We start from the raw sequence: 15,704 nt of genomic DNA, 5'->3' as shown, positions 1-15,704 counted from the left end.
ATTGAAAATGAACAAAGATAAAGTTCAAAATATAATTGCCATAGCTCAGAGGTGTTTTTTCCTCTTCTTGCAAAGCTTAGCTCCAACACAACTGCCACAACTGGAAGTTTTCATTGATCCGAAGGCTGGGCATTCACTGTGCGATTTTCACTTTATTTACTCATTTATTTAATATTTAATTAATTTTATTATCACAGGAAATGTGAACCGTTGTCCATCATTTGGCAAATGGTGATAAAGAAAAATGTCAATATTGGAAATTTTTCCGTTTTAAACCATGAAAGCGAGTCAGTGGATATCACACAATCAATCCAATCCAAACTTAGTGCGAGAGTTATGCCAGTAAAGAAGTCTCAGACCTCAGTCAATTATTCACTACAGATGTGAAAGTAAAAACTGACCGAGCTTTTGCGCATATTCTCTCAGAGACAACGAGAAATATATCCTACTTCAATGTATGCTGATAACGGTAAATAACTGTCTTAATTTATATTCTTAATATTTTATTTCCCATAAATTGTGAAAAATTAAGAAGAGAAGAATTTCATGTTAAACAAGTTGTTTTTTAAATAAAGCTGCATTTATTTTTCATTGATTATTATTGCAGTGTTTGGACATATTATAGACTGTTAATCATTTTAATTATAGGCCTATAATTCATTGTAAAATAGACCTAAATATTTTTAAATCATTTTCAATGAGGAGAAAGCCAATCTATATTATTCTTTTATTATCTTCTTCTATTATCTTTTATTATCCTCGCAGCACGTCAGTTATGTGGTGATGAGCTATGAAATATATGAAATATAGAGGGGTAATATCAATTTAGCCTAATAATAAAAGTAGGCCTACCCTTATAATAATAATAATTTATTACATAAATTGAAAATGCTAAATCTTCTTGATATCGATAGCTGATGCTTTTGAAAATATATCTGAATACATGATATCATTGTCTGCGCAACCCGGCACGGGGGTTTATTGCGCATATTTCACAACTATAGTATCAGCGGCCAAGTCGCAGCACGATGATCGGACCATAGTGTGAGCAGATAAATCGTGAGCTTTTGCTTTATGCATTTCACATATCGTAGATGTAGAATCAATCAGAGTGTAACATTTATTCAACAATATTACCATTGATTATTTGTATTAAGTTTAATATTGATTCAACATCTGTGATGTAGAATCAATCATAGTGTAATGTTGATTCAATGGCATTACCATGGATGTTTTTGTTGAAATGTCATTTTTTTTCAACATTAATTGCGGGTGCAAAAGAGATATCGAACCAACATCACTTTGTAACGTTAATTCAATGCAATTAACGTTAACGCATCAACATTGACAACATTGTTTCAATGACTGCTTGCTATCTGGGTATACAGTAAACAGCATGGTAACTTGGTATGTAATGCAATGATTAGGAGAGGACAAAATAAAACAAATACTGTATATGAAGAGTGAATCAGTTTTAAAGTGCAGTACTTACTGAATAGGTGTCTGAGTACTGGTACATCATTCTGTCCTCAGTTGTCGGAATGAGTGACTTGGGGTCAGACAGAGATCGTTGTGAGGCCCTTAGTGATCTTGGACTACTGAGAAGCCTTGATGAATCAGCAGTAAGCATCTTCTGTGAGCTTTTCCCAGGGGACACTGGTGAAACTGGGGAGCATAATACCTTTGGAGATTTGGTAACTAACAAGCTTCCAATGTCATCAGCTGTCAGGTGTGTGCTAACACTTATCACAGCAGGCGTTTGACATATTTTATCTCTGTCTGATGTAATATCTGAATCGCTTTCTGTTTGACCGTCTCTGTGTAAATCTACCTTTGTGTCAACCTGAGCCCGAACAGGAGATCTCCTAAGTGTCCCTGAATGCTCTGTCTGTACTGAAATCTCTGCTACAGTCTGAATTGCAATACTTGATACCTTGGAGCTTTTACCCTTCTCTCCATCAGCATATCTACTGGAACGAGACCTGCGTCTGCTCCGAATGGGGACGTCCCACTCATCCTGATCTTCATCATCAGTTTGCACACAGCTATCTACACTTCTTCTACTTCTTCTCCTTCTACCAGAAGGAATCTTCTCAACACCATCTTCATCATCTGTTTGAACACCACTCTCAACCAATTTCTTACCACTTAACTCTACACTTTGCTCTTGCTTGGCTGTATCTGGCAAGTTTGCGGATAACTGCAACTTCTCCTTTGTCTGTGCACTCACTGATACAGGAGTGGTTGAACTATACTGTGTAAAAGCCCCAGAAGTTGTTAGCCAGTTTTGACCTGATCTAGAGTCATGGGTGGACACTGCAGATGACATTGAGTTGTCATCCTTCACTGGCCAGTACTGCCCATTATCTCCCCCACAATATTTTGAGTCAAGAATAATGTCTGAGCTCATGGGTGGTGAAGTACCCTCATTTGGCCTAAACCCATATGGGTGTATCTTTTGCTCTTCTAGTTGTTGCTGGAGTTGCTGCTGTAATCGATGGATTTGCTCTAACTGAAGTTGCTGCTGTGCAAATGTTTCTTGTTGAAGAATCAGATGGGCTTTGCGTTCCTCTTCTTTTTGCATTAGAAGTTGCTGCTTCATGTTCTGAAGCTCCTCCAGCTCCTTCTGAACAATGATCTGCTCTTGTTCACGGTAACGCTGTATCTCGTGCCTCTCCCATTCAAGCTCTTCAGCTAGACACAGCTGCTTCAACTTCTCTAATTGTAAAAACTCATGTTCAGCCTTGTACTGTTGGCTCTTGCTGTCATCTAAATCAAGGAAATTTGGTGATACCAGTGTATCCAGGGATGCTGCTATTGCCTCAAGTGTAGCATCTGAGTAGAGCTCAGGGAAGGCAGTCAATGAGGGAAGGAGACTGGCTAATGCAGAAGGTAGGATATCATTTGCTATATCAGATTGTGGGAATATTGATTGGTCTGTTCCTGTGGTGTTTACAAATCCATATGGAGCAGGCTGATTTTGAAGTGCTGAAAATGGCTCCGTAGTATCAGTCAGACTATTGTACATTGTGCTCAATATTGAACCTGGTTGGGTAGTAATTGCATACGTGGAGGGAACGGGTGCAGCAACAGATGAGTAAACAATGCCATTTGTCGATCTTAGCAAACTATTAACACCAAACAATGTTCCTTGAGAATATGGAGTAGTGGTGATCCCGGTAAATTCCAAAGTTCCTTTCTTTGAGAAGTCTAAGGCCTCTTCTGTTATGTTAAGAAAACAAAAATAGCAGCAGCATCAGCATCTAAATGGATAATTTCTCTGTATCATGCAGCATTAATTAACTATAAAATGGAAGCCAAAGAGCATGCACATTTCTTGTCAGTGTCATCAGATTAGCAGGATGCAAAGCCAAAACACTGAGGGACAACACGAAGGCAAATGCATGCATCTGTTTAAAAAAAGGAACAGAAAAAACACAAGAATGAAAATCAAGACATTCAGAGAGTAAATAACAGAAAAATAATGGGCATGACCAATAAAAAGTACATTTCTCAGAATTAACATACAAAAAAAGATACAAGTGCACTGCAATACTGACCTGTTGACATTTTAGCTGATGTCAAATCTATAGCCCCCTCAGATGCCCCATTCTGATAGGTGAATCCATTCTTTCTTTCATAGCCAAAGAGACCAGTTTCTTTGAAATTACTGTTTGATATTGAAGCCTTCATGGTACTGAGATCTTCAATGACAGGTGTTGTGGCAATATTAATTTGATAGCCAATTTGATTGTCTGGTTGTGTGGTCACAGGTGGCTGTGTTCTGCAGCTTCCTGTGAAAGGAAGCCTGTAAATTACATCACAGCAAACAGTGTGTCTTCCAGATGTAAGATCAACTGGTGTACCATCATCTTCCACAACCGTTGTAATCACTCCAGAAGATGAGGACAAAGCAACCAAGGTTTTCATTGTCTTAGAAGTGCTGAGGTCTACAGGTCCAACTGCTGATGACTCTGTATGCATTGGCATACCAGTAGTGGCATTTACAGGAACAGGCATTAGAGGAGAAGATGTGCTTGCAACAGCTCTGTATGACAGATTAATAGGAATCTCTGCACTGGTTGTTGGCTTAGGTTGAGAATTCACAGGTCTGTACACAATCTGTGCAAGTGGCTCAAATGGATTGTATGCGGTAAGTGGGAGTGGCACTGAAGCAGCATTTCCCAGGTCCAGAGGCTTCTCAACTGTGTTATTGTTGTAGGCAATTGTAGCTGTGCAAGTGACAATTGTTATGCTATCAGTAACAACAGAGAGTGTTGTAGTAGGGATTATTTCAGCACTTAGATTCACAATTTCTGGCTGTACAGCAGTTGCCTGTCGTCCACTTGATTCGCTTGACAAGGAAGACCTACTTGAATCTGGGGCTGTCAGATCCATCCCTTGATCAGTCATTGTAACATTGACTTTAAAAGTAGTAAGATCTATAACATCACCAGGGTAGTGTATTTTTCCATTCTGTTTGGGCTTAGAATGGACTTCCGGCTGGACTGTGACTGTAGCAATCACAGGTTCAAGTATTGGTTCGACAGGAATCCTCTCCTGGACAACTGACACAGTTGTTCTTTGCACTTCAGTTGTGACAACTTGGGTAACAATGTTTGGCAATATATCAGGATGCTGCTCAGTTGTTGAGATTGCAGAGTAGACTTGGCTCATGCTTGATATAACTTTATCTTGTCCATGTATTTCTTGACTCTCAATAGATTTCGTAAATTGGGTAAATGTGACTGGTAATGGTGGCACAGCTATTGCAGAAGTAACTAATTGAGTTTCTTGTTTTTGCTCATAAACTGTTTGCTGCTCTTGAAGCTGTTTTATTGGAACTGGTGAGGGTTCCACGTCAGTCAATGCCTGTTCTGAAGCCGAGACAATTAGTACTTCTTCCATATCCAAACCAGGAATGTATTCATTCTGAGCTGGGATTGGAATCTGGGTTATTGTTATTGGTACAGAATATGTGGTTAGTATTTGTTGCCTCTCAAGTTCTTGTCGTACATCACTCACTGTATGCTGAGCAACAGACTCAGCAGAAACTCCTGACACTGGGGTTAAGGCTACTTGTACCTCTGCTGATGGTGAGGCTGAATACATTGGAAGATTAGAACCCATGGAAGTTGTGGTGTACATCATTGCTGGATAGGATGTTGGTTCCATGGCAATGGGTGGTGGTGGAGCTGCTGCTATTGCAACAGGTGCCGCCGAAATCATAGCAGCAGATGCCATTACAACTGGTGATGCATCATGTGATGTTATATTCACAGATGGGAAGTGCACTGTATTCTCCATTGAGACATGCGAAACAATATCTGTAGTCTGTGCTACTTCTGATGATGCCACTACAAGAGGTACTGAAACCGATGTTTGTACAGAAGCAAGTGGCATCTCTGGAACTGTTACACAAGGTGCTGTAATACTTTGTGTTGAATTTACAGCTGGAGTGATATAATGAGTCTCCATTGTGACTGAAGCAAAGTCAGGTGCCATCACCACACAGGGCGCTACTGCATTTAAAGCTGAGATAGCCTTTGGCCGGGCTGCTACAATTTGTGCTGAAATTAATGAGACGGGTGCATCCACTACGGCTGGAGCAAACACTCTTGGAGCATCATATGGAACCTGCTGCCTGGGACTTGGCAGTGATGATCTTCCCATATGTGCTTGAGTTGTAATACCCTCCACAGGTGATCCTGGTTCTGAGGGTAATGTTATCACCACATACGTTTCAAGAGTTCTAGCAAATCTGGGTGACAAGGGCGATTTTGGTGATGAAGCACTGTGCTTGGTCTCTACAGGGGCAGCTAAACTTAGTGGCAATGCATTTGGAGGTTCTCTTGTTCTTGGCAAAGTGGCAGCACGAACTGCTTGAGCAACTACTGGTTCGGGGCTAACCGGTGGCTTTACGCTCTCTCTTGATCTGTGACTAAATACCAGTCCTGGGGGAATACAGACAGGTCTGGGGGGAACCGGGGGTGGTGATTTGTGTGTTGGGGTCACAGCTGTCATTACAGTCATGTTGGCCATATTTGATGGGGGTTCAGGTAGAGTTACTGTAACTGATGAGGGCATTGGAAACGTTTTTTGCTGGTTAAAACCAGCCTTAGGCAATGTCCAATATGGCAGTTCTGGTGGTGAAGCTGTGGGAGGTGGTGGAAATGAAATCATTGGTCTATCTGTTCTTTCTTGAGACACATGAGGTTTTGCAGATGTCATACAAGGAGGAACTGTTGAATCAGTGATGAAACTTGATACTGTGGCTGGATAAGTAAAAGGAGAAACACTAACAATAACAGGTACGCCTCTCCCATCTTCAATAATTGTTTTACCCACCACATTTTCAAGATTTGACAGTCTGAGAGCAACTTGATCTTCCTGTGTCTGTACATCAGGATAAATAATTTGTGAAACTGATTGTTGTGAAGAAATTATATCATCTGATACATTTTTCTGCAGTATTTCTGCCATCCTTGGCTGAATATCAGCCAGTATAGATTGAAGTGGTTGGGAGGTTGAAGCTCCAAAAGCAACAGTTGTAGTAATAGTAGGAGAAACAACAGAGACTGTCTTTTCAGCAATATGCTCTCTGTGATCTGTGTGAGGTGAAACAGGGGCTAATGTGGGTGCCATGTCTGATCTGGTTTTCACTGGTCTCTGAATAGGAATTTGAATAGAAACACTGGCCGGTGGCTGAGTGCCTCTTCCTAAAGCAGTTATAGTGGTACAGGCAGATGGTGGTGTGGCCACTTGTTCAACAACTGAACTGGTTTGCTCTGTAGAGAGAACATTTTCTGGTATTGAGGCTGATACCAAAGTTGGAACAGAAATAGGTACTTGATCCACTGCTGAAACTGTCGATGGAAGTGGGGCATAGGTTTGGGAAGGTACTGGACAAGTTACAGAGATTGACTGTGATAGAGATGTGACCAGGTCAGGCATTTGGGCAACAATGGGAGTCGTTGTAGGAATCTGATTCTTGAGTGCAGTGAATGTAGGCTCTGAAACTGAAGTTTGCTCTAGAACTGGATGCTCTAATGCAGGGGGCACACGATCTGGCATTTGAACAACAACATAAGTTTCTATTAAAGATGCTTCTTGAGATTGAACAATATGTGTAGCAGCAGTATTTGTAGGGGTTTTCACATGCTCTACATTTGGATGAGTCATTGGTGCTACAGTTTGTTTTTCTGTAGAGGCTGATTTAACAACTGTTTGTTCATGTATTGCACCAGACAAAGGTTTTCGGGCTGAATCTAGTGTATGGGAAGAACTCCTATCTGGAGTAGGGACTGTTTCCTGTGTAGACTTTAGTATAACTGTTGGTTTTGGAGCCAGGTTTGGTTTTGGACCTAGTGTTGGCTTTGCAACAAGAACTTTAGAAGTTTCAGTCGAAGTGCCAGCATTTTCTGAGACATGTGGTGAGGCTGGAATGTCTGTTGAAGGTGATCCAATAATCTGTGTGGAAGATGCAATAGGAGCAGTTGCAAGTGAAACGTACGTTGTGGCTTGTTCTGACACAAAGTCCGGCATGTGAATTACTACTGGGGCAGAAACATCAGCAACACTGGGGCTAGCTGGAGTAGATGTCTGGTCAGAAACTGGAGAGGATGATGACTGTACTGCTGAAAGTTCTATATTTGAATCTGGGGATGAGATTGCTGGGGATGTCGGAGGAGACATTGGTGATATTGCTGATGTCTCCACATTTTTTGATGAAGGAACTTCACAGATTACAGAAATGGGAACAGACTCAAATGACTCTTCTGGGGATTGAGGTTGCTCTTCACTTTGAGAAATATCACTTGGCCCAGATGACAATTTTTCTTGTGTGACACTGTCATCCTCTTCAACTTCCTCTTCACCAGAGGAGCACTGAGTGATCTTTAAGTCAGGAATTGGATATAAAGCTTTATACACAGATACATCCTGAGTAGATATTGACTCTGTAATGTAAGGCTCCAAAATGCACTCAATAGGTTCAGTTAGGTTGTCTTCTTCCCCACTTGAAGGGATGAGTATCACCTCGGGGGAATCATATGATGACTCAGACAAAGTCAGAGGTGAGACGGGAGACACAGGAGTTGATTGTGTTGGACTTGTTCCTGGTGTTAAAACATCTTTTTGTGTTTTCAGTAGCTCTTCATAGGCATCATATGTTTGCAACAGTGGCTTTGCATTTGTATCTGAAATAAGCGCATCATTTCCAGAAATAGTCACATAACAAGTGTCACTGGGATAAAGTGGCAAGGATGTGTCGACCTTTGATGCATGCGTTTGCTGAGCCTCATCTTCTTTTTGCGAGATCTTGTTCATTTTATGCATCATTTCCTCATAAGCCTCATCTGGTGTCATAAGAATCCTGACCGACTCATGCTCAGACAGCTTTCTGAAATCTTGCTCATGGGTGACTTTACCAAAAGCTGTTGCAGCCTGGTCTTTTTCCTCAACTAAAGTTTCATAAGCATAGTCCTCTATTAACATGCCTCCATATAATGGTTCAATATCAGGTGGTGTGCATTTTTCTGATGTTTTGTATTCCTGTGCTTTCTGCATCATTTCATCATATACCTCTTCAGCACTCTTTAATGGATTGTCTGCAGCATCATGTGTTTCAGATGATAATACTCTGTATTCTGCATTCTCTGGTTCAGATTCAACACTAGGTGAAAATTCAGAGGAGGAGGACTTGCGTTCCTCCGTCCCTGCAACCAGCTGTAATTTATCAGTTTTAGTCAAGTGATCACGTCTCCTTTGCATGCCCAGATCTCTTTCTGTCTTTAATTTTTTTGTGACCTTTCTTAACTGCTGCTGATCATAACGTTCATCTTCCTGCTCTATCTGTTGACCACCCTCCTCACGTAACTCATCTTCCTCAGACGAGTTCTCTACAGTGGGAAGAGCCTGGCCATGTGGTCTGTGTTTTGCCTTCCTTTGCTGTTTACTCTCTGCTCTTGCCTTTTTATCACTTGGGCTACTGTCACTGTCTTCATCAATAGAAGACACAGAAGTAGGAGAAGCTGTTCCTGGTGTAATGCTGGATACCTGAACACTGGAAGACCCATCACCCTTGGACAAGTCTTCGATCAGACTCTCATACTCCTCTGTGGTCTGTCTAATAGGAGTTTTTTGTGCAATGGCAACAGCTGTGTCAGTAGTTGTGATATTCTCATTGTCATTTGACTCATCTATTTTCATTATGGTTTCTTCCAATGCTTCTGAAACAGGGATGACTTGGGCAACTTGATCATCTTGGTAATGAGAAGACAAGCTGATATCAGAAATATCCTCAGGTTCTACAGTAAGTTTCTTTAGGGCATGTTTATGCTTTATGGAATCATCAGATTTTTCAGCCTCTCTGGGTTGCTGCGTTGTTTGTTGCTCTTCTCTGACTTGGTTTTCATCATCAGATGGTAAGTTCTCATCTTCACCCATATGCATAAGTTGTCTTCTTATAAACTCTTCATCATCTCCAGAATTTGAACTGTCTAGTTTGTAGTCCTCACTGCTGGAGGAAGCAGGCATTACTCTTCTCTGTATCTGAGGGGAGTGTTCACTCTCACTGCTGTCCTCATGGTATTGTTTTACACTATCATGTGCTCTAACAGGTAAGAGTTTTGTAGCAGTTTCTTTTATGGCCATTTCACTGACTCTCTGTATCTCCTTAAGCTCTTCCTCAGCTGAGCTGTATGATTCTATCGAAACCGGCATGATGTCCTTTCTTTGTTGCTCTTTAACATCTGATTTTAAGGTGTCTACTTTAGAAATCTCAGAAATACTGCTATCCATTTGTATTACAACATCTTCTTGTTGTCCATTCTTTGCAGAATGAGTGTATGTATCCTCTTTAACCTGCGTATAATGAAGAGAAAACTATTCAATTAAATCTGTAACGCCAAAAACATGAAATTACTACTGTAGTTGTTTCCTTTAAACAAATTACATTTTAAACTTATTCATAAAAAAAACAATACTATTTAATATAATATATAAACAAATCTTTGAATAAGGTAAAAAAAACAACAGCTTTTTGTATTGCTCAATAATGTGTGTGTAATACTATACCATTGGCACTGCTGGAAGCATAGACATTGATCCTCTATCAACTTGTGTCTCGTCTGGGACTTTGTCTTTGCCAGTTTCTTTCAAAGTGACCTCAGCAGCAGCAATAACAGCTTTCTGAGACTCTGCAGCTGGTATTGGTGCCACCACAGCTGTCATCTCAGTCTGCAGCATATCTGTGGTTGGAACAACAGAGAGAGGTGCAGGGACTGCCGGAGTGGTCACAGCTGACTTTACAACAGTAGTAGGGATGTTTTTTTCCTCTGCCTGCTTTCCAGGAGATGGTTTTGTCTTGGATTTTAGAGTAGGTTCCTGTAAGGGTGCAGGAGTCTCGGAGAGCTGTGTTTTGGGTGTGACTGTAGGCATGTCTTTTGTGGATACAGGATCAGATATTGATATTTTCCCCATGTCTCCCAGCTGCCCAGCTATGGCTCTCTGTGTTTGACAATTCAAACACAACCACTCAGCCTGCAAAAAAAACACACAAAAAAAACACACACAATGAGATATAAATGAGATAATATCCACAATGAGATATAAATTCATCTAAATATATATATATATATATATATTACATGTATATGTACAGTATATCCAAGAAATACAGGCATCCTATCAATTCAGTGCCCCCACATAATTTGTGATGGCCCTTATTGTTCAAGTGGCACCACACTATCAGCAATGAAATATGCTTGAATAAATAATCTTAGTGCATTTAGAATAAATAAATGAACAATAAATACACTGTCCTCAGCAAATTTTACAAAGGCTCTTTTCATTATTCTAGCAAATAAAGAGCCACAGTCTCTGTTCCTACAGGAAACCATGTTTACGTCCGTGTGTGAGTGAGAGAGAGAAGGAATGAGAGAGAAAAAAGTTCACACTTAGAACATGCTACAGTAGGATTTAAACACACATACTCTGTCCTATGAGGAGATTAGGGTTTATTCCCACATCCAGTGACGCAAACAAATCATAATTCTTTGGCTGCCACATGGTCTGACTTCAGTACTGTTCTTTATGATGTAACACCCCCTCTTTATTTTGTCATACTCAAAGGCTTATTCACAAAGCTGTGATTATAAAAACGTAATTTTCTTAGAAATTGCATTGTAAATCAAATTATTTAAAAGAAGGGGGTATGCAAATGCATTTCAAAGGAAAGGAATTGAAAAACAAATCCCAAGACTAACTCCAGACCAGACTGAAGCCATAACTCCCAACTTAGCTATTCTGTTTGGAAAATCCTACTAAATCTCTTTGTTTGTAGATCATTTATCTCTCTCTCTCTCTCTCTCTCTCTCTCTCTCTCTCTCTCTCTATCTCTCTCTCTCTCTCTCTCTCTCTCTCTCTCTCTCTCTCTCTCTCTAATGACATTGTATTAATGATTGCAACAGAAAGCTGACAGATGTGTTCTGGGTGTTTTAACATTGTGTACCAGGGAGAAAAAATTAGGCACAGCCAGATGATGGTAAACATATGTAATCACAGACTAAGAGGATAAGTCAATGAGGTAGATCAGGACAACCTTCCTCTTCAAAACATCTGAATTTCATCAAAATTGAGTAAAGAATAGGGGTTTGACTGGGTCATTACTAAGTGTCACCATGGAAACCAGATAAGATGTATGCCCCTAGGAGAACAGTTTGTCCAAGCCTTTAGCTCTGTACCAAATCCTGCAGACAGCATTTTAAGGCACCTAAGGGCTTTCAAAGTGAAGACCGTTCCGAAAGCATTGCATCTTCATACAAGAAACTAAATTAATTAAGGAAAAAAGGACTATTACAATCTATTACAATTGAGATAAATATTATAATAAAAGTTAAGAAAAATTAAGAAAAAATAATCCAAGATTGTGGACAAAGTTGAGAGAAATTAAATGAATCCTCTGAAGAGTGTTCCAAATCAGTCACGTATGAAGATTAGGCCAGCTAGGCAGCTCACTAGGTTTTGGAACAGAGCTTTGAATTATACATTTTATGCCCTTGCAATTTTAAAGGGGTGGTATAATGCCCCTTTTTAAAATATGTAAAATAAGTATCTGTTGTCCCCAGAGTGTGTATGTGATGTTTTTGCTCAAAATACTTTTGTACAGCATGTTAAAATTGTCCCTTTTTGAGGGTAAGTAAAAACGCGTTGTTTCGTCTGTCCCTTTAAATGAAAATGAGCTGCTGCTCCCGGCACAGAGGGCGGAGCTTCAACAACTTGTGTGTGTGTGTTAGCAGCTATGATTAATTTACCTCACGCAGACAAACACTAAAATGTCAAAAACTGTTCTGCCTTTAAACTGGAATGTTTATGTTATAAAATGATTAAACTGGAGTCGTACAATGATGAAGAGACTCAAGAAGAAGTGATAACATGTAGAATGCAACAGGACGTTTCTGAATGGTTAGTTGATGAATTTATGTTGCTGATGTGGAGTTAACTATCTTCAAGTCCTTGATTAGCATATTCTGTCATGATAGTCTATAAAATCGCTCATGTGGGAACTGTTGTAAGATTCCTACAGAGTGACATGCATGTAACTTGTTGTTTATGCTCAAACAGCAATATTACACAATAACTAAAGTTAGAAAAGTGAAATCAAAATCAACCACCCCTTTAAAAAAAGTGTAAAAGTAAAACTAAAGACAAAATAAATTATATTTTAACCTACAAAGATACTCTTTATTTTAATAAAGAGCAAGTGTTTGGAAAAGCTTTGTAGTTCTTGAATTGGTTCTTGAATTTGGGCAATGTGTGAATAATGTGTAGTAATGGCACATTGGTGAGGCAACCTCCAAGAGTAGCCTATTTAGTGAGGAAAATCCCTCAAGGGCACTGCTGAGCAAGATAGGCTTCATGAGGAATAAAGTGCTTCTAATAAAGTTCAACATCCAGTACTTAATAAATCCAGTAAATAATACAAAAAATATGAACAGGATATACCAGATAACTACTTGCCTACTACAAACTAGATATGCAAATGTATCTATTAGAGCAAGATAAATTAACTAACAAACACAGCCATTACATGAACAGAAATGCATGGTTGCAAAAAGAAATGAGAAAAAAGAAATGAAACTCATTTTAATACTGGCTGTGGTTTCAGTAAAAGGTCCAATCATCGACACTAACTGATAACTTGACTGGCTTATGCATATGCAAATCAGGAGAAGCAGGGAGACCAATCAGAAGATGAATTAACCATAAAAGAAACCAATCCTCTTTTTCAGTATGTACAAATTTGTGAATGTCCTCATCACTGCTGCTTGTCATTACTGCTTGAAGGAAATGTAGAGTGCTGCTGATCATGGCACATAAACAAAACAGCAAAAACAAAAAAACAGGATTGTGGGCACTACAAACTAGAAAATATCCAAAAAGTGCTTAATCAAGGTACTAAACAGGGGTGCACAAAACTACGTATTTATAAAATATATTAGCTCAGTCTGTTGCCTGAATGACTACACGACTAATCTGTCTTAAGAAGACAGTTCCTTCATTCTAATAAATAGATTACATTCATTCTACAAAGAGCAGTCAAGAAGAGACATCATTCTCTGAGATCAATTACATCTGCTGAAGCATTTGGGAAGAAATGCCAGCGTCCCTGAATAACAAATACTATATTAAGAATTTCTGGGTGATTTATATTTCTATAGGAAAAAACGCCTCGGTTACGACTGTAACCTCGTTCCCTGAAGAGGGAAGTGGGAACGAGACGTTGCGTCGAGATGATGCTGTGGGAACGCTCTGTGTGACTGCGTCGTGAAGCACCTGTGCAATCAGCCCAATGGCGTATAGGTGCGGGTGATGTCATGGCAGAAAGCTATAAAGTGCACCCAGACCAAACATTGTCAACTTCTGATAGGTTGAAGCAAGTCGATCACAGGCACGCCGGAAGTATGGCAGGGTGACGCTATGTCTCATTCCCTCTTCCCTCTTTACACTCGTAACTGAGGTGTTCCCTTTCAAGGGAACTCGCGTTGCGTCGAGATGACGCTGTGGGAATGTCTTGAGTGAAATCAGGCGAGCACAACAAAGACAGAATCACCTGGGACCCAGGAGTTAAGCCCAAAACTAGGTTGTAAACCCGACGAGTGTGTGTGGAAAGGAACAGCCCGCTGCATCACACACCTCTTGTAGGGATACCCCTAATACAAGGCTACAAAGCCACCATACTCCTCCTGCTCCAACGCACCACGGAGGGAACCGGTTTGTTTCCTGTGCAGGGAGCTTTAGAGTGTTTGTGGCCTCAACAACCTCAGTTGAGAGGCCAAACCCACACTTTCATAACTCGTAGTACATCCATGTCTGCAACTCCTTATGAGCTCCACCACCTCGGGATGGAGTCTCCCTTCCCTGGGCCTAAGCCCGTGCCTTGACAGGATGTCTGCTGAATCTGGTGCCCAGGGATGTAGAGCCTGAGCCATCATCACCAGGTGATTAAGTGCCAAAATGAGTTTAAGCTACAAAAAGAAGCTCCCAGCACAGGACCATGAGACAAGAACCAAGGCTTCTTCCACATAACTAGGGCATGTAAGCATCTACTATAAACCTAATCATGGAAAGAATCCCAGCGCCATTACATTTCCAGGCGGACACAGAGATAAGGGCTCGTCTGAGACTAGAACTCGCTGGAGATGATGGGTTGGCAGAAGGTGATGGGGTTGGCAGAACGGCCCCTGAGGGCACCGAAGGGAGATAGGCACCGTATAATGACGTGTTATTCATTTCCCCCCAGGAATGTCACCATTTATTTCCTCAGAATTAAATGCAGCCAAAGATCAACCAGACAAGTAAACACAGTCTGGATGATTGGCTGAATAGTATATTAATACCGACATCTAACTCCTCAAAGATCAGATGGGTACATATTATTTAATTTTCTCAAAAATTAAATGCAGCTAAATATCAACCAGACAAGTAAACACGGCCTGGCTGAAAGGCTTAGTAGTATAATAATGCAGACATGTAACTCCTCAGATATCTATTTAATTTAATCACAATAAAACACAGCCAGAAATCAATCAGATAGAGAACTTGGTGAGGATGAAAGATTTAATATATTATTTATTATTATCTACTTTCAAAGCCAGACAAATATTTCATTTAATTTCTCAAAATTAAATTCATAATATTATAATCTCAAACACAAAAATAACCATAAATAATAGTCTGCAAACACATAATTAGTTTGCACACAATCATAAGAGAAAATCCATTATTTACATGTTGCCTCTGCAAACGCTCGATCTGAGCCACTAGATTCTTATTGCAGGTGCAGGCCCGGCAAACGCTCGATCTGAGCCACTAGATTCTGATTGCAGAGATGCAGATAAATAATCTACGTGCTGCCTCGGCAAATGCTCGATCTGAGCCATTAGAGTCTTATTGCAGAGATGCAGACCCACGTGCTTCCTCGGCAAATGCGAGATCAGAGATCAAGTCAGAGAATCTTTATTGCAGAACCCTAATCTATGCGCTGCATCAGCAAACGCGAGATCAGGGCCAAATAATATTTATTGACTTTCTTCCCTAGAGAAGAAAGCCAACAGGAGCAGAGCTAAAACTCTTGATAGTGCATATGTATGGGGCGGCAGTGGCTCAGTGGTTCATGTAGGTTTGTCTACAAACCGAAAGGT

The 15,704-nt window shown here is 40.3% G+C and overlaps 1 protein-coding gene across 1 annotated transcript in view; it reads right to left on the bottom strand.

Moving 5' to 3' along the window:
• pclob (piccolo presynaptic cytomatrix protein b) overlaps positions 1 to 15,704 on the bottom strand; it is a 108,558-nt gene that overhangs the window by 33,883 nt on the left and 58,971 nt on the right. Inside the window, exons 19-21 of the mRNA XM_079619989.1 lie at positions 10,078 to 10,542; positions 3,561 to 9,864; positions 1,493 to 3,222 (exon numbers count right to left, since the gene is read on the bottom strand). Coding sequence (XP_079476115.1) covers positions 1,493 to 3,222; positions 3,561 to 9,864; positions 10,078 to 10,542 — 8,499 coding nt within the window. The remainder of the gene's footprint in view (positions 1 to 1,492; positions 3,223 to 3,560; positions 9,865 to 10,077; positions 10,543 to 15,704) is intronic.

This window comes from Phoxinus phoxinus (assembly GCF_949152265.1).
Source record: "Phoxinus phoxinus genome assembly, chromosome: 8".
Taxonomy (NCBI): Eukaryota; Metazoa; Chordata; class Actinopteri; order Cypriniformes; family Leuciscidae; genus Phoxinus; species Phoxinus phoxinus.
The sequence above is the reverse complement of the archived record's forward strand: the minus strand, read 5'-3'. Positions and strand labels throughout refer to the sequence as shown.